The sequence below is a fragment of the Daucus carota genome, chromosome 1, assembly GCF_001625215.2.
Source record: "Daucus carota subsp. sativus chromosome 1, DH1 v3.0, whole genome shotgun sequence".
NCBI lineage: Eukaryota > Viridiplantae > Streptophyta > Magnoliopsida > Apiales > Apiaceae > Daucus > Daucus carota.
In genome coordinates, this window is record NC_030381.2 from 43420788 (window position 1) to 43443499 (window position 22712).

General features: G+C 30.5%; 2 protein-coding genes across 2 annotated transcripts; both read right to left on the minus strand.

Annotated features, from left to right (window-relative positions):
- Window positions 1-13020: 13020 nt before the first annotated feature.
- Window positions 13021-15209, minus strand: LOC135150888 (histidine kinase CKI1-like). The gene is made up of 3 exons (XM_064088525.1): window positions 14652-15209; window positions 13436-14542; window positions 13021-13333 (listed from the first exon to the last, which is right to left on the minus strand). The coding sequence occupies exons 1-3, from the start codon at window positions 15141-15143 to the stop codon at window positions 13121-13123; spliced, it is 1812 nt and encodes a 603-aa protein (XP_063944595.1). The 5' UTR covers window positions 15144-15209; the 3' UTR covers window positions 13021-13120.
- Window positions 15210-15290: 81 nt separating this feature from the next.
- Window positions 15291-19348, minus strand: LOC108223091 (histidine kinase CKI1). The gene is made up of 4 exons (XM_064086659.1): window positions 19133-19348; window positions 16606-16845; window positions 15820-16509; window positions 15291-15677 (listed from the first exon to the last, which is right to left on the minus strand). The coding sequence occupies exons 1-4, from the start codon at window positions 19346-19348 to the stop codon at window positions 15291-15293; spliced, it is 1533 nt and encodes a 510-aa protein (XP_063942729.1).
- Window positions 19349-22712: the final 3364 nt, after the last annotated feature.

Here is a 22712-nt window from a genome sequence, read left to right on the forward strand (position 1 = left end):
GTCCGACGCGCTAAAACCGGCTCGTTTAGCTAAATGAACCGGCTTGACTCGACTCGTGAAACTAAATGAGTCGAGTTCGGGCAGAGATTTAGACTCGATTAGTTAAACGAGCCGGCTCGGTTCGGCTCGATTAACTTCAGCTCGAATTACGTCCGGCTCGAAACTCAGCTCGCTCGGCTCGAATTACACCCCTAATGTAATGCGTAAAAATCAGATTTGTTAATATCTAATGTGTAAAAATCAGATTTGTTAATACCTAATTTATCATTCATGTTGTTATAAATGATTTCCTCGACCTCAAATAAAATAAAAACTTTGATTGTTTTCACATTTAAATATATTTGGAAGAAATATTTATAAATATTATATTCAAAATATATTATTTAAAAATATGGATTCTATATTTTTATATAAAATAAAAAGATTAAAATATATTATTTATAAACATCTCTATCGATCATATTGACTGTGGTTCATTCTTCTTGGGAAGTAATTTATTACTCAATAGATTTTGAATATAATTGACTCTAGTAGTATTGATCCTTTAAATCACAATTTAAAGATATAAAGACATATCACAAACAAAAATAAATAAATCTTTCTTGACACATTAAAAAACATTTATTATTTAGCACATAATCGTGTTACGTTTTCAGCAACTTACATAAGTCTTCGAGGGATGAGAAGTCGAGTTGATATTAAAAATTATTTCTCAATATTTTTACGGGTCTCGGTAAAATGCATTTCATAAAAAAATGTTAGATAATAAATTCTGTATGTAATATTGTTTTAATCTATTTGCTCTGTATTATATTAAATGTCATATTTTCTAAGCACTCTGGCTTCACACATGGTCGTAAGCATTTGTATCTAGGACAAAGATATAATAAGTAGGAAAAAACATACTAAGGGCAAAAATAAATACTATTGTACTAATTTTCTAAGTGAAATAATAATATATGATAACTAGTCTTGATAGAATACTTAGATTTGTGAAAAAACATAACACTACTAATATTGTAGATAATGTTGTGAAATGGTAAAAAAAAATGTTGTGAAAATAGTAAAAAATATTGTAAAATTGTAAAAAAAAATATTGTGCAACAGTAAAAAATATTGCGAAACGGTAAATAAATGTTGCCAAGCTTTTTATGTTAGTACCGTTTGTACAATGAATAGATGGTTGTTATGTTATATATAGAATAGATGCACTTGCTTACTACACATGAAGGGATTAAAGATGCTCAGATTTATTCAAATATAGTGTTCTATCCAACTGCATATGTGCTTTTGTTTATATAGATACATAATTTTACATTATGGGAGAAAACAAACAACATGTTTTTACAATTGAAAAGAAGTCTTTTCTCTATTTAAGTCCTTCAAACATCGCAAGAAGGGCGCAGTTGGTTAGTCCAATTAGCACCACATGTCATATAATAAATCATCTGCTCTGCCTTTTGTTTAATCATAAGAATAATTTTTTTGTTCTTTCTAAACCACGTAGTACTCTTCCAAAATATAAGAAAAATTACAATGAATTTGAGTTTTACGAGTCCTTTGAAATCTGAAATTTTACAGGACTGTGATATTGAGTGTTATGTTGTTATTGAACTTTGGACTCGTAAGGTGTTCTTATTATCATTCATATTATTCTTAAAATAAAGGACATAAATGCACAACAAATGGTATGTTTATTGTTTAGCTTAGATAAATAATCTAATAGCTTAATGAATTATTATGATGCAGATTCCTAGACAATTGAGCTATTGGACCAAGCCTATTTGTTGTGTTTGGACTTATCCTAGCACTTTAATTTACTTCTATTTTTTATGTAATGATTGGCAAAAGAAGCAGAAGTGCTTCTTTTGCATTTTTCAAAGCCATAAGCTGTAAGTTAAAAATTTTAAATTTTTTTAGTGATTTGCATTTTATTATGATATTTTTAAAATTTTAACATATAATGAAATTTACTTATTACTAAAATTTCTTGTATTTTAATAATTTGATTTTTTATTATTTATAAATTTAGAATTACCAAAGACTCAATTGACTTATAAGTAAAATTATCTAAACACTTTTAATAACTTGTAAATCAAATACATTTATCACTTATAATCTTTTTTTTATTTTAAATAATAAGTTACTTAGTTTAAGTTAAGTCAAACGAACCCATAATATTTAGTTGTACATGAAGATAGGAGGAGAATAACATAATAAGAGAATTGAGATCGAATTCAAGATTTGAAAGTTTGGAAGCCGAGTCAAAATTTAAAATTGAATTTTGGTCGGGGGGACGTTGTCATGTCTAATATTATGATCCTTAATTTAATGAGATTAGACTTTTTGATAAAAGTTTATGTAATTTGTTTTGAGGAGATAAATATAAAACAAAAAATATGGATAATAATTAACAAACATTCAAGACCTTCAAATCTGATTTCCGTCGTTCATAATTTAGATATTATAGTTAGGACAATGTTATCATAAATTCAAGAAGATTTGACCGTTTGGAACACCGAGATATGCAAAAACAACACAATTGACTCGAGTAGAAAAATTATATTGATTAAATGATAATTAATTATGGCAATAATTATACATAGAGACTAGTATATTGATGGTCAAATGACGAAGTCTTATTGGTCCTATGTATAAGGATACCAAAGTCAATACACAAGGACATGTAAGAGTACAGTGGACTAAATTGAACCACCACAAGGATTCTATATGATAAATTATTAATATTATCAAAAGTTATGCATTAAGTCATAATGGTGTAATGATCTTCAAATTTGAAGTCCATATATTTCTACACTAAGATTTTATAATATGTTTTGATTCTATCAAAACTTGACTTTAACTCGATAATGATTAATGTAGACATGTGGTATATTATGAATTATGAGAGACTATTACATATTGTCTATGCTCAAATATCGATTTGATTTAATAGTTTATTTATTAATAGAAAGAAGATTAAATTATTAAGATGATGATACAAATCATGTTTCGAGTTTTTTTATAATATAAAGGTTAAACAAAATATATTACATGGAACATTAATCACAAAAAATTTAATTGAATCACCAATATGATTATTAGTACCGGGTAGCAATGATGTATAATTGGATGCCGCTCATTATTTATAATTTTAATAAATTAAAAAAATATTATCAATGAAAAAATACTTATAGAGTCACACACAAAGATGGCTTAAAGAGGGAATTAATTCAAATGACAATTTAAATTAATAGTTTAATTTTGAATATTTTTTATGATGTTAATTAAGTGAGACTATTAATTTAAGTATTAATGGTCTGATTACTATCAACACCCATTGGTTTAATGTTAATAAACTCATCTTTCTCCTCTAATAAATCTCTTTATAGACTCATCTAGTGTTTTATTCATTTTTAAACACTCGAGCAATTGATACAAAGAGATATATTTTGATAACTAGCTCCTTCCTCTATTTGATCATTGGACGTTCGGAGTGTTCGTGTCAATACCAACAAAGACGTACATCGCAAGAGCCAGATACGTGGGTGATTATAGTAGTCAGGACTATTGTCATTCAGACGTAAAACTTCAAAAAATAATATCATAATAGTTGGTAGGAACATTAATTTTTATTAATTATATACTGTATCATGATAGCCTTGGTTAGTCATATAAAAGAAAATTCTAAATGATCCAAAAAAAATATTGGCTGAAAAATACTCTAGCGGTGTCATAAATATGTTATTAGGGACCTTGTTTGGTCTAAAAAAAAGCGCTAATTAGTTAAAAAAATTCGTAGATAGTTAATGGACTCATAAAACATCTTATTAATTAAAACCTCTTACGAGTCTAACTACCATGGTAAAGACCGGTAAGATGGGCATTCGCCCCGCCTATTTAAATACAATTTCTATCAAATAATTTCTAATTGTACATATAATTAAAACAAAAAATAAGTCCTAAATTTGTCAATTTAACGTAGTCTTATCAATACTTTTTTTTGTCCACTTCATTCTTTTTCCAGTTTTGTTTCACACAAGGCATAAGCTACTATAGGAATAAGAACTGGGATAAACTTGAAAAATAAGAACGTTTAGTTCATATATGTAAATGTAATATGGAAAAGCTAGCAATCTCATTTCCCAACCAATATGCTATAACTTGAACTAATGCTTTTGTTTCATTAGCTGCAAAACGTTACCTTTTGCTTTAACGACAACTATATTGAAACTATACAATGCAATACTTCCTACTATAAAGCAGAATAAAAATGATGTGAATTTCCAAGCAGCCCCAGGCCCCCAACTAGAAAAGCAGCATAAATTGAAACAAAAGACGGATACCTTTTGAAATTAGCCACTTCTACACGAATTTTCAAGTGGATGAGATCTATCGAGTGGTTGTAGTTGGAGATGGGATTACACATGTTTATGGATTAATGAACGTGATTTAAGCTGGTGAAATGGTTGAATTGGCTAGCGGTATGAAAGGATTAGCCTTGAAACTTGAGAATGAAATTTGGTAATGATACTGCTATTAAATAAGAAGATCTTATCAAGAGCTCACGAGAGAAAGATGTGTTGAAGTGAACGCCCTTGCGATTATTAAACATAAATCTTTGCACGAGCCTATGAAAAATGGGGTTAAAAGCGGTGGTAGTTCCCAGTGGCGGAGTTAGCACGGGACGAGGGTGGTCTATAGCCCCCCCTGGATTCTGAAAAAAAATTATTTTTTTTTTTTTTGGTGTACAAGATTAAAAAAAAAAAATTAGACCCCTCTAAATATTTTAGTACATACTAATTTATTTTTAAAAAATGAAAATTATTTTCAAAAAGTCAAATGAATACATAAAAAATATTTTTATCAAACTTTTTTAATAACATTTTAGTTTTATATTTTATTTTATACTTTAATATTACATTTGTAATAGACTAATAGTTAAATTTAATTATACTTTAATATTACATTTATACTTTAATATTACATTTGTAATAGACTAATATTTTATACTTTAATATAAATTGATGTTGAAGACATTATAGTGAGGTTTCAAAATATGGCACCTAGGAGAGTGTTATTGTGAATTTGTAAGTTGTAACAATAATATGTCAAATTTAATTATATATTATGTACCCAAAAATTTTTTTCCCGGTGGGACTAAAATCCAGCCCCCTCTGGACTTAAATCCTGCATACGCCACTGGTAGTTCCTATCAGGGAAGAGCAGAAACCGAATCGAAAACCGAAACCGAACCGAAACCTGCCAAAATCGCACCGAATAAAAACCGAACCGAATAAAAACCGCACAGATATTTTGGTTTTCAAAATTTTTAAAACCGAATACAAATCGAACCGTAATGATATTTATATTAATTTAATTATTTATTTTATATATTTAAATATAATGTATAAATCATATGTATAATAAAATATATATTAACGAGGATAAACATATTAACTTCCCCTTCTTCGGATGCCTCACCCATAACATAACATAGATATCATTCTATAATTATTATTTTTCCCTTTAGGGACGCTGTTTGACCATCATCACAAGGCTCACTCGATTCTTACAACGTGCAGTATATGGTAAATAATAAATGATATACTTTTTAACCTCTATTAATCTTGATTTAGTTAACCTATGTGATTTAGGCTGCGTTCATTTAGATGTAATGGAATGAGGGGAGAATGGAATGAAAAATTATATTGAAAATTTATGAAAAAGAAGAAATTAGTAAGAGCTAATAGTGACTAAATATGAATGAGGTAAATTATTTTGTTATAAAGATTGTAAAGAAATATGATGTAGAGATGAAATGAGCATTCCTTCCAAAACATGTGGGATAGAAATCTACTTAAAATAGTATGAATGGAATGATTGAAGGAATGAAAATTGCATACATTTTTTTTTATCAACACCATTTTTGAGTACAAAATTCATTCCATTCTCCCTCTATTTCATTCACTCTAAGTGAACACAACGTTAGTACATCATATTGATGCAATTGTAGGATTAGTAGATCAGATGAAGTTCTTGATTGCATGACTCTTTTGTCTTTGGTGTAATAGTAGGATATTATTTATTAATAGCAAAAACTAGTTTCAGGAAATAAGAGTTATTAATTACTAAAAACTAACCACGTAAGAACAATATTAGTTATATAAGGAAAGAAAACACGAGGAAATAATATATAATTATATAATGCCCAAGTGGCCATTGGAGCATCACCAATGGCATTGATTATAATCGTTGGCTAAATGGACGCTGTGCCTGTAAGACATTATGTAAAATTTGCTGAACCCTGTAAGACATTTTGTTTCAATGGTATTGGCTATATTAGTTGGCTATAATTTAAAAATAGTATGTTATTAATATTTTAGATTGTTAAAATAGAATATATCAATTCAATATGGTAATAAATGATGTGCAACCTTCTTACAGATTTCTTACAGACCTGTAGAGGTTCGACAATTTAGCCATACATAGAAGGTTGGCTAAAATTATAGTGGACAACAGCTGAGCATGGTTGGAGTACGAGTTTTCGAGTTGTTGGCTAAATTTTTTTATTTTTAGTATGTCAACTCACCTTTTAGCTAAAGATTTTCGATAGTTGGAGATGCTCTTAGACATAATAATATGATATTAATTAAACTAAATATATTGGTCCTCAGGTGTGGTGTCATACGAATGGGCGGGCCTGATTTTATTGCTTGTAACCTTATTTTGGACGAAGCTTAATTTATGCAAGTACGTTATTTCAAAAAAAAAAAAAACTATATATATATGGTATCTCATATTACAATCTAAGGAATCAAGCTTTATGTTGGTCCTTTAAGATTTATATTTTACCGGAAGTCCAGATTATACAATTTGATATTATGAAATATCATAATTATTCAAAGATTTTGTTTATATAATTTCTATAATTAATATGGTGACATGTAGATTCATAAGAAGTTTTAAATACTTAAGCTAAATTGAAATTTTTATTGTATCCATCATTGTGGATCTACCTCAAATTAACGCGAGAACTTTTATGGAATCTTTTTCCTTTTAGGATCTTCCATTTCTTGTACCTGACTTTCTTGGCATATATCACCTATGTCTTTTAATTATTTTTCTCACAACTATCAATCTTTTCATATTCCATATTTAATCAGTTACACATTTTTCACACAATATAGTTGTTTTTGGACCAACTAAGTTGAGCATATTTCACTCAATATAGTAGTTTTTGGACAATTTATAGTTGCCAGCAGGCAAGACAAGTTGGAGTAACTCATCAAAATTATTTTTATTATAATTGTGTTTGTTCTTGAAATGAAGTAACTCAGTTACGAACTATAATATCGTAAAATTGACATTACTTAGATAAATTAGTTCACCGATCAACCACCAACTTATCAAAAATTTTTGCTCTAATATTCGATTCTTCTTCGTCATCTCCATTATTAGGATTTTATTATTATTATTAGGAGGATTATATTATTATTAATTAGGATTATTTTAGGATTATTAGGAGGATTAGGATTATTATTATTATTCTTATTATTATTATTTAGGATTATTATTATTATTATTATTATTATTATTATTATTAGGAGGATATTAGGATTATTATTATTATTATTATATTATTATTATCTTATTATTATTATTATGATTATTATTATTATTATTATTATTATTATTATATTATTATTATTATTATTATTATTATTATTATTATTATTATTCTTATTATTATTATTATTATTATTATTATTATTATTATTATTATATTATTATTATTATTATATTATTATTATTATTATTATTTTATTATATTATTATTATTCTTATTATTATTATTATTATTATTATTATTATTATTCTTATTATTATTTTATTATTATTATTATTATTATTATATTATTATTATTATTATTATTCTTATTATTATTATTATTATTTATTATTATATTTATTGTTATTATTATTGTTATTATTATTATTATTATTATTATTATTATTATTATCTTATTATGATTATTATATTATTATTATTATTATTATTATTATTATTATTCTTATTATTATTATTTTATTATTATTATTATATTATTATTATTATATTATTATTATTATTATATTATTATTATATTATTATTATTATTATCATTATCATATCATTATCATTATCATTATCATTATCATTATCATTATCATTATCATTATCATTATCATTATCATTATCATTCTCATTATCATTATCATTATCATTAGCTTATCTTTCATTATCATTATCATTATCATTATCATATCATTATCATTATCATTATCATCATTATCATTATTATCATACATTATTATCATTATATTATTTTATTATTATTATTATTATTATATTATTATTATTATATTATTATTATTATTATTATTATCATTATTATTATCATTATTATTATCATTATCATTATCATTATTATTATCATTATTATTATTATTATTATTATTATTATTACTCCCTCTGTCCCAGTCAATTGTATACGTTTCTTTTTCACTGCTCGACACGCTTTTTAAGTCTCTTATAAAACATAGTTCCACAACTTATTTTTAAGATTTTCTTTTTTTGTATAAAAATATAAATGTTATACTTTTATACAAAAAAAGAAAATCTTAAAAATAATTTACAGAACTATACTATATTGAAGCATTAAAGTCCGTGTCGCGCCCCCGTCCCCCAATGTATACTATTGACTGGGACGGAGGGAGTAATACTATCTTTTTTTGTATAAAAATATAAATGTTATACTTTTATACAAAAAAAGAAAATCTTAAAAATAATTTACAGAACTATACTATATTGAAGCATTAAAGTCCGTGTCGCGCCCCCGTCCCCCAATGTATACTATTGACTGGGACGGAGGGAGTAATAGTATTATTCACTCCTTCCTACTTCATCTTGGCATATGGTTCTATGTTCATCCCATATATCAATGCACAAAATCATATCGCTACAAATCATTTTTGACTGTATTAGGAGTCTTCAAATGTGAATCATTATAATTTTTACATGGACATATAGAAATCCCACAATTTTTTTGATGAAGATGGTCAAAAGTAAAATTAATAGAATTATTTATATTTGCACCAGCTTTGTATTCTCTGTCCAATATTTTGATTCATTATAGTGATTATGACCAATCTAACTAATTAGATGCCATCTGTAATGATAAGGTACCACGCTACAGAAGCCCTCTACAGTGCCCGCCCCCGCTACAGGACTCGAAGATCCCAGAATCAGATCTCATCATTACAAAGTACAAAGCAAACAGGATAACAAGCATGCACAAATCCCGAAAGGAAAGAAGAAAGGACAGTAGTTGCACCAAAGCAGTCACCCATGCTGAGGAGTGTCTACAGACCCACTCCCGTCACTGTAGCAACAGTGGCGGCCGAGGGCCTATATAAGAAACTCCCCAGCCAAAATAGAAGGTAAGTGCAATTTTCTCCAACAAAGCTCTCTCTCTCCCTTCAAAACACATCATACTCTAGAGTGCATACTCTCTGATTTCCCAACTTGTCAAGCATAATCCGATCACTGATTATCACGCCGGAGGCGCTTCACGGGACACACCCCCGTGCGGCGTTGTTTTGCAAGTTAGGTCTTGGGCAAAACTACCCGGAACAGTGCACCGGAACCCTGGACGAGATTTGGAGTTATCATGTAACATGCAAACATGTTGATTTAATTGGAATCCTATTTTATATAAATATAAGAACATAAAAATATGTTGAATAATTAATCTAAGCATTAAAAATTGATCAAATTATTTGTATAACAAGCCTTAGACCACTATATTTATACATACATGTATATCGAGAAAAATATTATAAGGATATTAATATAAGATAAAATAATAATAAGTAGTAAAATAGAAACATAATAATCACATTTATATAATTATGAAGTAAGAAGCTATACTTGATATTTTATGATGATCTCATAAAACAAAGATAATCATGTGGGGGGGGGGGGGGGGGGGGGGGTCCACAAGCGAGGAGCAAGAAGTAGAACAACGACGAGGAAAGAAAAAGAAAGTAGCTAGGGTTTCTAAATTTAGACGGTCACGTTTGTTATTATCCAACGTACTAATCGCATTTGAGTTATTTTCCAGTGGCATTTCATATTTTCTACCAACGAAGTCACATTTAATAATTTCGACCATCCACCAGCTTAGTGAATACTAAGAGCGACCAAAATGTGAACGCATTAGATTTTATTTCCTGCTCAGTAAAGTTAATGAAAATCAAAAGGTAAAACCAAATATACAAACATGTTCTCATTAAACCTAAATTCGGCGGATTTAAACATGCGGTCGAATTTAAGAAAATCATTTTTAAGTGGGGCGGAAACATTGTCTCTATTTTTGAATTTAAGATTAAAAGCTACTAGATAATAGTGACCGCTATTTAAAAAATATGATCGATAAAAGTGACTTGGTTTAAATATGATCAAATAATAGTGATCGATGTTAAATTCGACTAGAAGTGATCGACCTTAATTTCGATCAGAATGATCGAATTTATAAAGGGAGGTCGATTTTATCTGTGGCTTCTGTCAATTTTTTTGGAGTGATCGCATCCGCTTTACATCACAAATTTATCTCTTGTACTATATATTCAGTTTGATTCTCATAAGTTGGTTCAACATTTTTGTATTACTATTGATTTATACCCACTTCTTCTCATCCATTGTATTACTACTGATTTATATTTCCCTTCGATCGTTTTGTTCATTTTGTTACAACTTTTCTTTTTAAAATATCTTGGGTACTTATTTATATTTTCAAACTTCCTACAAGTAGAAAAATTTTATAATATAAAATTTCACATGGTTGGTTCCACTATTTCTTTCAATAGTTTAGGTTTTATTGCCTACTTTATGCTCAAGTGCAGTAATATCTAAAGTGTGTTTAATTAAGTATGGATATCTTTTTTTAAGTATCTATAATTAAATAGGCTGGTGTATGCAATAGGTATGTATTACTGTCATTATGTTGCTATTATTTAATAGAACGCGATCAAATTTAATCGGCCAAAATTAATTGGTCAAATTAGTTAAATTTGACCCTATGACTGACCGCACATTCCGATCGAATTTAATTAAACTTGACTTAAAATGGTCAAATTTAACTGAATTTGATGGGAATGTGTGGTCAAATTTAATCGTGTGCAGCTGAAATAGCTGAGACTAGGGGTGAGCAAAAAAAACCGAAAAACCGAAACCGAGCCGAAAAACCGAAAAACCACACCGAAAAAAACCGAAACCGACAAAAACCGAAAAAAACCGTAGCTCAACCGAACCGACAGTTACGGTTTTACACCTAAAACCGAACCGAAAAACCGAACCGCTTATATAATATTATATAATTTATTAAATATTATATATTTTATATAAAATAAATTATTACATTGGTATTATTGGTATATTATCTGCTAAGTAAGGAACTATCCACCACAACTATAGTTACAAGTCAGCAAGTTACAGTAGTTTGTTATATTTAAGTAGAGAGAGAGTTGTAGAGTAGATAATAATTAACATCATTTCCATAAAGAGATACTGTGTAACTAAGCCTTGTACTGAATTCTGATAATTTCTAAGTAATGCAAGTTCGTTTCCTTAAAAAAAAACACTGGGTTGATTCATACTTTACATTTCTGGATCATCTTTACATACCGTAATAGTGCTCATCTACTTCATTTCGATTATATTAATAAGTATTTATATTTTAAATATTTTCTTTCTTATTTATTTTGGTAAAATACGTACTAATGAATAATATTTAATTAGTGATTATACCTTATTTTTTATTAAAAAAATTTTTGAGTTGATTATTAAATTTGTATAATATTTTTTATTATAAGAAACCGAAAAAAACCGTAACCAAACCGACGGTTAACCAAACCGAAAAAAACCGTTTGAAACGGTTCGGTAACGGTTTTAAGGTAGAAACCGAACCGAACCGACATGTACGGTTCGGTAACGGTTTTAGCTAAAAACCGAGCCGAACCGACCCGTGCACACCCCTAGCTGAGACCGGGAGGGTAGTGGCGAGATGGAGCTAACAGGGTAATAGGCTAATAGCAGTCATGGTAGTCTCACACATGCATGTGCCAAGTTCAGGAATGGAGGCGGAAAACAGTACCTTCTATTGAAATAATAGTAACATATTAATAAAAAAAATATAATCAATGATCGAAACAAAATGTAACACAATCATTGTAGTCAAGCCCATTGTCCATCGCACTGCTATCTATTTTTATTGTGCGTTTAGCTAGATAATGATAAATATAGCTTATTTTAGCGTTTTCATATATACTAAAGGTGTAAGTTAGACAACCTATCTCTTTCTCAGTTTTTCTTCTCCTCTTCTTTCCACAATATATATTTCATTTTTTTTATCAGGTCCTTTTAATTAATAATTATTTTTATTTTGGACAAATTTAAAGCAGTGCAAGTTAAAAAGAATTTTTTAGTTATGTCAAAAACCGTTTTACAACTCATTTTAATATCTTATTTTTAAATCTATTATTTTTACATTTAATTTAAGGCAATTTCCGTTTAATACTTTTTACACCAATTCACTCTATGAAATTATATATATATATTTTTAATTATTTAATTATCATTTTAAGAAATAGATATATTGTATTTTTTTTATTTAGTTAAGTTAGTATTTCTATAAAAATATAACATGCAAATTTAAGTTAAATAAAAACTTGTAATTTATAATAAAATTTATCTAGACACTTTATTAACTTATAAATATAAATTTAGTTATTATTATAACTACTTATCACATATAAATAGTAAGTTAGTTTTTTTTAACTAAATTATAAAGCATCAAAATTTGTATATGGTTTCTACTGCGACGCTATGACAAACTCATTAGGTCAATATCATATATGATATGAATTGTCTCACTTTAGTCAATTTAGATTGGTAAGTGAAATGAATAGCTTAAATCATCCCAACTTATATTAGCTCAAACAGTTACACTCTTCTGAGACGAAATGTAAAGACAAATATTTATCACAAATACAGACAAAACAAGTAGCTGGAGACAAACTATCTCTGGTCTTCAAAAATACTAAGAGCTTCCTTGATTTTTTGGATGTTCAAGGGCTTGGCGAGGTTATAATCGACCCCGGCTTCTTCCATGAGCTTGATCTCTGGACCCTCAGTATATGCACTGACCGCAAATATGGGAATGTGCACCCCATACTTGGCTTCTTCTTGTCGTATTTTTTGGGTTGCTTCTATGCCATCCATAACGGGCATCTGATCAAACATGTAACACCATTGTTATATATATGCATGTGTAAGAGTGTTTGTGTTTTTATAATAATGTTTTGTCACAAGAAAAAATAATAATAATGTTACCTGGCAATCCATAAAAATATAATCAAAGGGCAGAGATTTGGAGGTCTTTTTATCTTCGAGACCTTTGGAGACCGCCTCGAGAGCCTCTTGTCCATTATTGGAAACTTCAAAAGATGCCCCGAGTGCAGAAAGAGCGGCAGTAGCTATTATTTGTAGCACTTGGGCATCCTCGACTACCAGCACTTTCTTCCCAGCTAAAGGCCTATCAACTTCTCTAATCTCTGATTTTTGAGGTGTAGGAGAGCTAGTTGAAGAAGGTGATGCGACTAGGCTATCCGATGCGATCAGGCTCCCCGATGATGCATAATTTGGTGGATAGGCCTCTGACATTTCCGCAGGCCTTTCTCCTCCGTACTCAGGTAGAAGCTTTAGTACCTGATGCAGCCGTGATCCGTGGAGGGGCTTGGATAGAATGATGTCAGTTGCATGTAGTGTGTCTCGGAGGCCTTGTAGTCGAGTATTGCCAAATCCAGAGCTATCTAACCACACAATTCTGTGGCCACCAGTAGATAGGTTTTTTCGGATTTCAGCGACGAGTCCAATGAGGTCACTAAGTGCTCCCACTGTAGTATCAATGATGATCACTGTAAAGTTTGCCAGCAGGCTCTCTTTGATTCTTGTCCTGTGTGTAGAAGGTATCTCTTGATCAATTTGGGCTGGGCTGAATTGTGCTTCATCTAATCTAGGGCTAGAAGTGTCTGAGCCAGCTAGGCTTTGAAGTCCATCGGACTTCTTGGAAGAACCGCTCAAAGAATGAACCCCCACGTGTCCGATCATTCTCTTCAAGGAAGAAGCCAGTTCCTTGCAAGTCCGGACAATTAGGCTTTCAACTCCTTGTCTATCCATGAACCTCTGGCACACTCGACTCCTTTCTTCATTTTGGATGAAGAAAATAACTCGTGAACCTTCTTTTAGTTCAGAGCTACTACCTTGTGGTGAAAAGGATTCGCGTAGAGACATATAAGCACTGACATGTGATCCTGTGTCATCGGATTGATTCCTTTGATCTGTCTCACATACAGAAATATAGGTGTTGAACTTGAAGCAAGTTCCTTTCTTGCCTACCTCCTTGTCCACAATCTCTATCTCCCCGCCCATTAAACGTACCTGATGAATAAAAATGATATAAGTAATATAACGTTCTAGTAATGCAAGAAAGTGTATTATTTATTTGTTTATAGTACTACAGTTGATGATGTATTTTGTTGATACATACCAGAGACTGCACGATGCCAAGCCCGAGGCCCGTGCCTTCTTGCCCCGCAGAAGTACCTTTGATCTGAGCATAATTCTCAAAGACTGTTTCACGCTTATCTTGGGGAATTCCTGCTCCAGTATCATCTACCTCAAAAACAAACTCCATGCAATTGTCATTGTCTCGAACATTTGTTGTGTACTCGGTAGGTGCTTCGGTTTTTGCAAAACCAAAGCATGATAACCATGATAGACCTCTTTCAGTTGAAGCAGGTGTTGAACTGGAAAAAGCCGGCTTCCTGGCATAAGCTCGGATGCAGACGTATCCTTCGGAGGTGAACTTAACAGCATTACTGACCAGATTTGCCAGTATCTGTTTCAGCTGTTTGCGATCCCCTCTTACGTGATCGATTTTATTGACTGATCCGTCGCTGAGATCCAACACGACGTCCACACCTTTCTTCATGCCAACGACATGAAAGAGGTCAGCTACGTCTTCAAGTAGTTGTGACATCTTGAACTCTTCATGTTCGTTGGTCAGTTTTCCTGCTTCCAACTTACTTCTATTAAGAATGTTATTCAAAAGACCTGTACAGAGAAAAAAAGGAAACATTATTTATGACTAAGCTTCATATAATTTTGGCGATAGAAATTTTATGCATTAATTGTTACCTAAAAGATCTTGTGAACAAGTCTGGATGCCTTGTATATATCCCTCTAAACTGGATCCAGGCTCGACTTGGGTGAGGCATATATCTACCATACCGATAATCCCTGCCAGAGAGGCACGAACATCGTGACTGGCTTCCGCGTAGCAACTACTCCTCCTATTACCTTTTCTTTCTTCTTGAGCTGTTGCAGCCACTTGTTCTTCCAAAGCAGCACGCAACTTAGACACTCTCTGTGATGCGGTGACAACAAAGACTACAGAAACGGTAGTGAAAATGAGTATGGCGCAGATTGTCCCAATGAGATATCTATGTGATTCGTTGAAGTTCTTGTGCATAGATGTCTCTGGTCCCTGAACTTGCATAGCCAATACCAAAACCTGTCAAAGAATATACATTAACAAATTCTGAGACAATGTACACGATATATTATGTTTTCTTTAATCATCAATTATAGAGTAAAACAATAATGAAATGTTAGTTACAACAGGAAAAATAATAATTAAGAGAAGCTATACTTACCAAATCCACCCCTAGGATTTCAACTGTTGAACAATAGAAATCATATTCTGTTCCCAAAATGTTGATAGGCGTAGGTTGTATTGTGCCATCATTTGGTTGGCAAGTAATGTCACCAGCAACATCTCCTACTTCATCACCATTGTGATTCAACAGCTTCACTGCAACTGAATTGTTACCAACAATAACAATTCGAGTGTTCGGGATCTTAGCATTGGTGAGTACTTGCCCGCCCTTTGTGCCCAAAAACAGACTTCCGTGGTTCCTTGTGCTGCCAAATAAGGACTGTGCTATAGCCTTTACTTCAAATCCCAGCTGAAATAGCGCTCCTCTCCCATCCACAACAGCTGTATTAAGAAATAGCAGATCGTCGTTGTCAATCCATGAAGGTCCCACAAAAGCAGTTCCATTGGTACTTTCCAGGACACTATGAAGCATTGACTGGTTAAGTAATGTGCTACAGGAATGGGAAGTAACCACTCCATATAATCTCCCAGTATCGCGATTTGCAGGCTGGGAGTAGCAAGTGAGGTTGTGTTTGGCTGCTGAAGTTACCGAGGTGTTTGTATAAACAGCAATAGGTTGCTGATTGCCTTGCTTGTAGTATGAAAATAACAAACCATCTCTTTGTACGTATGACACTTGTGAGAGGTACGGAATGGTCGAAAATGCTTGAAACAACAAAGGAGACACCTATAAACACATATGAAAGACAATTACACACTCAAACAACAGAAACAGCAGTGTAACAATAAACTGGAGAATAATATAACAGCCAAATAAATGTACCTTTGATTCAATGTGGGGAATGGAGAGATTTCTGTTCTTCACATCGGGGCTGAGCTTTTTTGCCAAGTTGGTTGTGGATATATGGAAGGGTGATAACATTTCTGCTTTTTCTTCGACTCCGGATATTATTTCCTGGGGAAGCTTCGTCTGAGTATACACCTTAACATTTTGTTCCATGCTCTTGGTCTCAGTGTGCCATTTATTCAGCATCAAACTGGGAGGCACCAAAGCAACCCCTGCCTGCACCATGTATATACAACAGTTAAATGAATATTAATCTTGTTTTGTGATTTAATATAATAATTAAATCAAAAAATTCTGTGAAAGTTGAATATTTTGTTAGAAATGCATTATAACTATATATGTGTGAGTGTGTGTTTAAATGTAAATTGCGTGAGAAATTTAAGCTCATATATTATATCCAAATGATTTTGCAGATATTACCAGAATTAAAATGAGGAGTACTGGCTTCAAGGTTGTCATGTTTAGCATCATCACCCTGCACTGCCAACATAATTAAGTTTATGAGATAAAATAAATATTCCCAAAATCAGATAAAAATTAACAATCATAATGTAATTTACATTGCTTCCCATTGCAAAAACATTACATGGATCTATAAATCGATCTGAAACACAAATCAAATTAGAAAAAAATTGTTTAAATTATTTTTCTTAAATATAAACTGATCGAGAAGATAGAAACAAGAAAAAAACATTTTAATTTAGAAACAAGAAAACAAAACATTTTAATTCTTTTGAAACTTATTGTTAATTGAAAAACCAAGTAAAAATATCCAAACATTAGGTGCAGAGCAAACTATTTTTAAGATCTTTCAGCTGATAACGTCTCCAAAAAAAATTAAAAAAAAATTGTGAACTATGTCTAGATGACTAGATGTAATCAAATTCAAACTTTTTAAAAAATAATTAGGCTTAAATCTCCTAGGTGGGACTTACTCCCAGACTATCTCGTCAAGTTTGATCAAAGATAAAAAAAATTTCGTAACATCGATAAAAAATAATTCATTTTATGATTTATATAAATTTTAAAATTAAACAATCAAAACAGATATATCAGATGACAAATATCATAGATGTTTACTTTTGAAATTAATAAAGAAATTGTATCTCAAACTGAACTAAGAAATGAACAAAAAGAAAAAGGGAGAAATAAAACGGGGAGATGATTTTTGTATTATGGACAGATTGGGGTAATACCTCAAAAGATGAACTACAAAGGTAAGAAAGATTAAATCTGTATGAAGTTTATAGGTCAAGATGGATGAAAATGCTGGTATGGTTATTATTTTTCTTTCTCTGATCTGATCGATATATGGCAAAATGTACTTGGAGCAGTTATATATATAGGCAACGTATTCTATAAATTAAATGTTTACAGATTAGAATTAGATTTTGTTTAGAGATATTGTCTTAAATTCAGTTTAGATTTTGTTAGATATTATTATAAAACATGATTGATTTCCTCTTAACCAAAACTTAAAATCTTATGCACCTCGACTAATTAATAAAGATTTTAATTAATTGTTTTGAAAATTTCTAAGATCTTGATTATATATCCTATACCGGGCCCTCCAAGGCCAACGCCTAGAGCATCATTATAACGATAAATTCATGCATTTATATATTTACATGGATCTGAATTGATTGTGTTATTAATTTTAAACTAATGTTTTTATCATGTCAATGTATAATTTGAATGTATGTAAATTTTTGCTTACGATCATAAAAAAATAGGGGTACAATTTTCAAAATTCGTCTAGAACATCCAAATCTCTAGGGCCGGTCCTTCCTATATCGTTTAAAATATCTAGAGTCGGTCCCAATCTTAGATCTAAAAATTAATAAAATTGAGCAATGCTTTTAATAACATATTATAAATCTTGATAATCTTAGTCATAAAATACAGATTTCAAAAAATTCAAAAATTTCGACTCAAAATGGCCACAAAGATCATAGATTAAGGTCCATGTATTAACAAAACAATTTGGTGTATTTTCACTTTCTAGACAAGTAATTACACCGATAAAGTCCAACATTTTTTCTAATCTTTATTTAATATATTTGGTACTTTTTAAATAAAATAATCAAAACACTTAAAATATGAAGTACACATAAATATAGCATCTTAAACCTTAATACACGTCTAAAATAAATTTTAATGGATTTATGTAAGGATATATTTAAAGTTTTAACAAAACATGTTTGGTCATTAATATCTTATAAAATAATTTGATTATTTATAAAAGTGTTCAGATGACATGAATAATACAGTTTAGAGAATTATAAATGATTAGTATAGATGAATAATACTTTAGTATTGAATATAAAATTTCATCTAAAACTTAAATTAAATTGTAATTTTAAGCTAATTATGTTTCTTTATGAATAATAACACTATCTAACATGTTTAACAATAACTATGAATTAAAAATAACAAGTGTAAAACTAATTGTGAAGAGGAGACGGCTGAGATGGTGGAGGAGGAAGAGACAAAGGGATGAAACTGTGGTTTCCGACGGTATAGCTTCGCCAGAGCTGTGGAAGACAACTGGGGTTGCAATTAAAAGACGGCAATGAAGGTGAAAGAGGCGGAGGAGAGGAGGCGACAACGATGGGGGTGAAGGAGGCAGCGGCGTAGGTGGAGGTTGTGGAGGAAGTGGCGGAGATGGAGGTGAATGTGAAGATGGAGATGGTGGAGAAGATAGAGAAGGAGGTGACATTTACTGACAAACTTCATCACACGACTTAATCCTGCGTTGGAGACATTTTTTTCCCTTTTTCCTTTATTCTGTTTTTAAAAATAATATTAGTAACCTATGATGAAGTAGCGTTTTGAACCCAAAACACAACTTAAAGTAGTGTTTTGAACCTAAAACACCACTTTAAGTACCGTTTTTTAACTTTAAAAAAATAAAGATTAAAGTCGATGAATCAGTTTAATAAAGTAATTATAATTGGAACGTAAATTAATAGTCGTTAGTATTTTAGGGTTAATATTTGGGTTATAGAATGATTAATTTATATTTGAAAATTAATTGTCCGACGTTAGGGTTTAGGGAGGCCCTAAACCCTCGAGCCTAAACTCTAATTAATTCGAGGTCTTAGGGTCGTGAGGCCCTAAAGCTAAGAAACTAAATTAATAAAGTAATAATTGGAACGTATATTAACAGTCGTTAATATTTTAGAGTTCATATTTGGATTTTAAAATGATTAATTTATACTTGAAATTAAATTGCCCTGCGGTTAGAGTTTAGGATTGAGAGTTTAGGGCCTAAAAGCCTTAAACCCTCGAGCCTAAACCCAATTAATTCGAGGATTTAGGATCGTGAGGCCTTAAAACTGAGGAACCAGTTTAATATAATAATTTAACGGTTGTTAATAGTTTAGGGTTCACCGTTGGTTTTTAGAATGATTAAGTTATACTTAAAAAAAACATCTTAGAGTTGATAAAAAACAATACATGATGTAGCATTTAGGGTGTTAAACGCTACACGAAATAACATGTTAGTATTCAAAAATTAATGTAAACGTCACATGAAGCTTCGTCTACTCTTCCAACGAAGCATCAAGTTTCGTTTTGTTTTTGATTTTGACTTGAGACGCTACATCATGTAGCATTTTGTCCTAAAATGCAAAACACTACACGATTCGTCGTCACCGAACGATAATAATAGGGCATTAAGATGGAGATTTGTGTCAGTTGAGGCCAATACCCCAATTTGGCAATATCATATTCAAGCCCAATTGAAGGTATCTGTCTCGACTTGTACGGTACCATATTATGGGCCGGCCTGTTTCATGAAATAAGATGGATCGTGCGATCAACTTAAATAAAAGAAAGAAGCCTGTTTGTAATCCAACCCTGGCCGAAACCCTGCTTATCTTATCAGGGGACGTTTGGCTATTACTTAAAAGGAATTTTCTATGGTGTGCCCAAGGGCACACAATAGTCTCTAACTCCAATAAAAATAACTCCTTTTGATTGATGGATGAATAATAAATGAGAATGGCCCCCTGCATTCACATCAACTCCACCAATCAGAATAGGTCATTTTTATAGAATTTAGTGATTATTGTGTGCCCTTGGGCACACATTAGAAAGACTGTACTTAAAAACCCAACTTCTGGGTTTATAAGTTAGAATTGGTACCGTTTAGGTAAAAAGTCAAGAAGTACTTATAAAAAACTAAGAATACTAACTTTTATTTGAGGGCTTATACTTCTTTACCAAACACTTTAATCACTCATAAGTTTTAACTTATTTTTAACTTTTCATTCACTTTTATATTTTAAGCAAAAAGCAACTTTTTTGAGTTCACCCAATTAATGAATAGTGGAATATTTTGTACAAATAAAATTCAACTCAAAACTTTATTCTAAGTTTTGGTAAACAACTAATAATATCTTATTTTATCGCAAACAGGCGTTATATACGGAGTATTCATTTTCAATTATTATACTTCTGATCGTTATATTTAATTACAACATGCGATTTGTAACTAAAATAATCAAAAATTTATCATAAAAAATTAATTTAAACATTATTAATTAGAACTCCAGACCAAGCTTATCCGAAAAAAGTGAAAACAGGACGTATAATGCACATGTTATTAAAGATGTCGCCGTTTTGGGATAACAATATCAGACACGACCCGAAACCCGACCAATGTCGTTATCCGATATCTTAAGACAAAATACGAAAGGAATTAAAAATCACCCGATTGACCCAAAATGAATTAGAAATTACTGGAATTACAGTTTCATTCCAAAAATTTCAATTTCCAGTTCTATTCAATTTTAAATGATTTTTATTATACTTAAAATTAATCTGATTGGTGACACGAACATTACATGTTATCTGAGATTCTCATCACTTCTTCTCCCACTCGTGCATTATTATTGAAGAATGTTAGGGATCCAAAAAATTAAGTTAGCCAAGTTTACGCAATTCTGAAATATCGTTGTTTATAATCATTTTTAAGTATTAATATCGATAGACAATCGTCGCGGCTGGCTTAAGAATCGACATTTCGTGTGTAAAGATTGACGGCCTATACAAGGTATAGTGACTTAAGAGCATCTCCAACGGTGTTGGTTATAATGGTTGGCTAAATTGGACCTGTAAGACGTTATGTAAAATTTGTTGAACCTGTAAGACATTTCTCTTCAATGGTATTGACTATATTGGTTGGCTATAATTTAAAAATAGCATGTTATTAATATTTTAGATTGTTAAAATAGAATATATCAGTTCAATATGGTAATAAATGATGTGCAATCTTCTTACAGATTTCTTACAGACCTGTAGAGGTTCGACAAATTTAGCCATCCATAGGAGGTTGGCTAAATTTATAGACAACAGGTCACTGTGGTTGGAGTGTGAATTTTTGAAGTGGTTGGCTAAATTTTTTATTTTTGGCATGACAACTCACTTTTTAGCTAAGGGGTCCTCATGGTTGGAGATGCTCTAACATCTGTAGTCTATCGGTGGAGCCAGCAGCCCACCAGCCCAATAACCAGATATATGCCCTATTACATTCTTGACTTCTTGTTAGTTGTTATAGATGAAACACTCCGCGGTTCGGCCTTCCTTCGTCTTAAAATAATAATTTTAATTGAATTTAATGAGATTATCAAATTTTACTTAATAATTACAATATTATAGAATATACAAAAATTTTGAAATCACATTATTATAAAATATATTTAATTCATTATAAAATATATTTTTCAGTTTTTAACAATTATATAAAACACAACTTTTTTGCTTATATTCAAAAATTAGTCAATTTAACTCTTAAAAAAATAATATAAGTCCATGATTTTGAAAGGAAAGGAATAATGTAAATAAATTTATTATATTTTAAATTACTTTTATGTACTATGTTAAAATTTTGAAATGAACTAATTTGAGAAAATCAATTTTTGAATTCAATCATATATGTTAAATAAATTAAAGTACAATAAGATCAATTTTAAAAATTTCGGTTAAAATTGTACATCACAAGATTTGGTACAAAGACACGCAATATTTTCAAAATATAACATAATATCCCAAAAATATAGGCATGATAAATAACCTTG

Bases quoted from the DNA above. Each gene is read 5' to 3' on its own strand.
- LOC108223091 (XM_064086659.1), bottom strand. From the start codon at position 19,348: ATGTCACCTCCTTCTCTATCTTCTCCACCATCTCCATCTTCACATTCA. The intron at 16,510-16,605 runs GTACATTTATTT...ATGTGTTTATAG, and splicing joins TTCCCCACATTGAATCAAAG to GTGTCTCCTTTGTTGTTTCA. The intron at 15,678-15,819 runs GTAAGTATAGCT...ATTCTTTGACAG, and splicing joins AAATCCTAGGGGTGGATTTG to GTTTTGGTATTGGCTATGCA.
- LOC135150888 (XM_064088525.1), bottom strand. From the start codon at position 15,143: ATGTCACAACTACTTGAAGACGTAGCTGACCTCTTTCATGTCGTTGGC. The intron at 14,543-14,651 runs GTATGTATCAAC...TTTATTCATCAG, and splicing joins TTGGCATCGTGCAGTCTCTG to GTACGTTTAATGGGCGGGGA. The intron at 13,334-13,435 runs GTAACATTATTA...ATGTTTGATCAG, and splicing joins ATATTTTTATGGATTGCCAG to ATGCCCGTTATGGATGGCAT.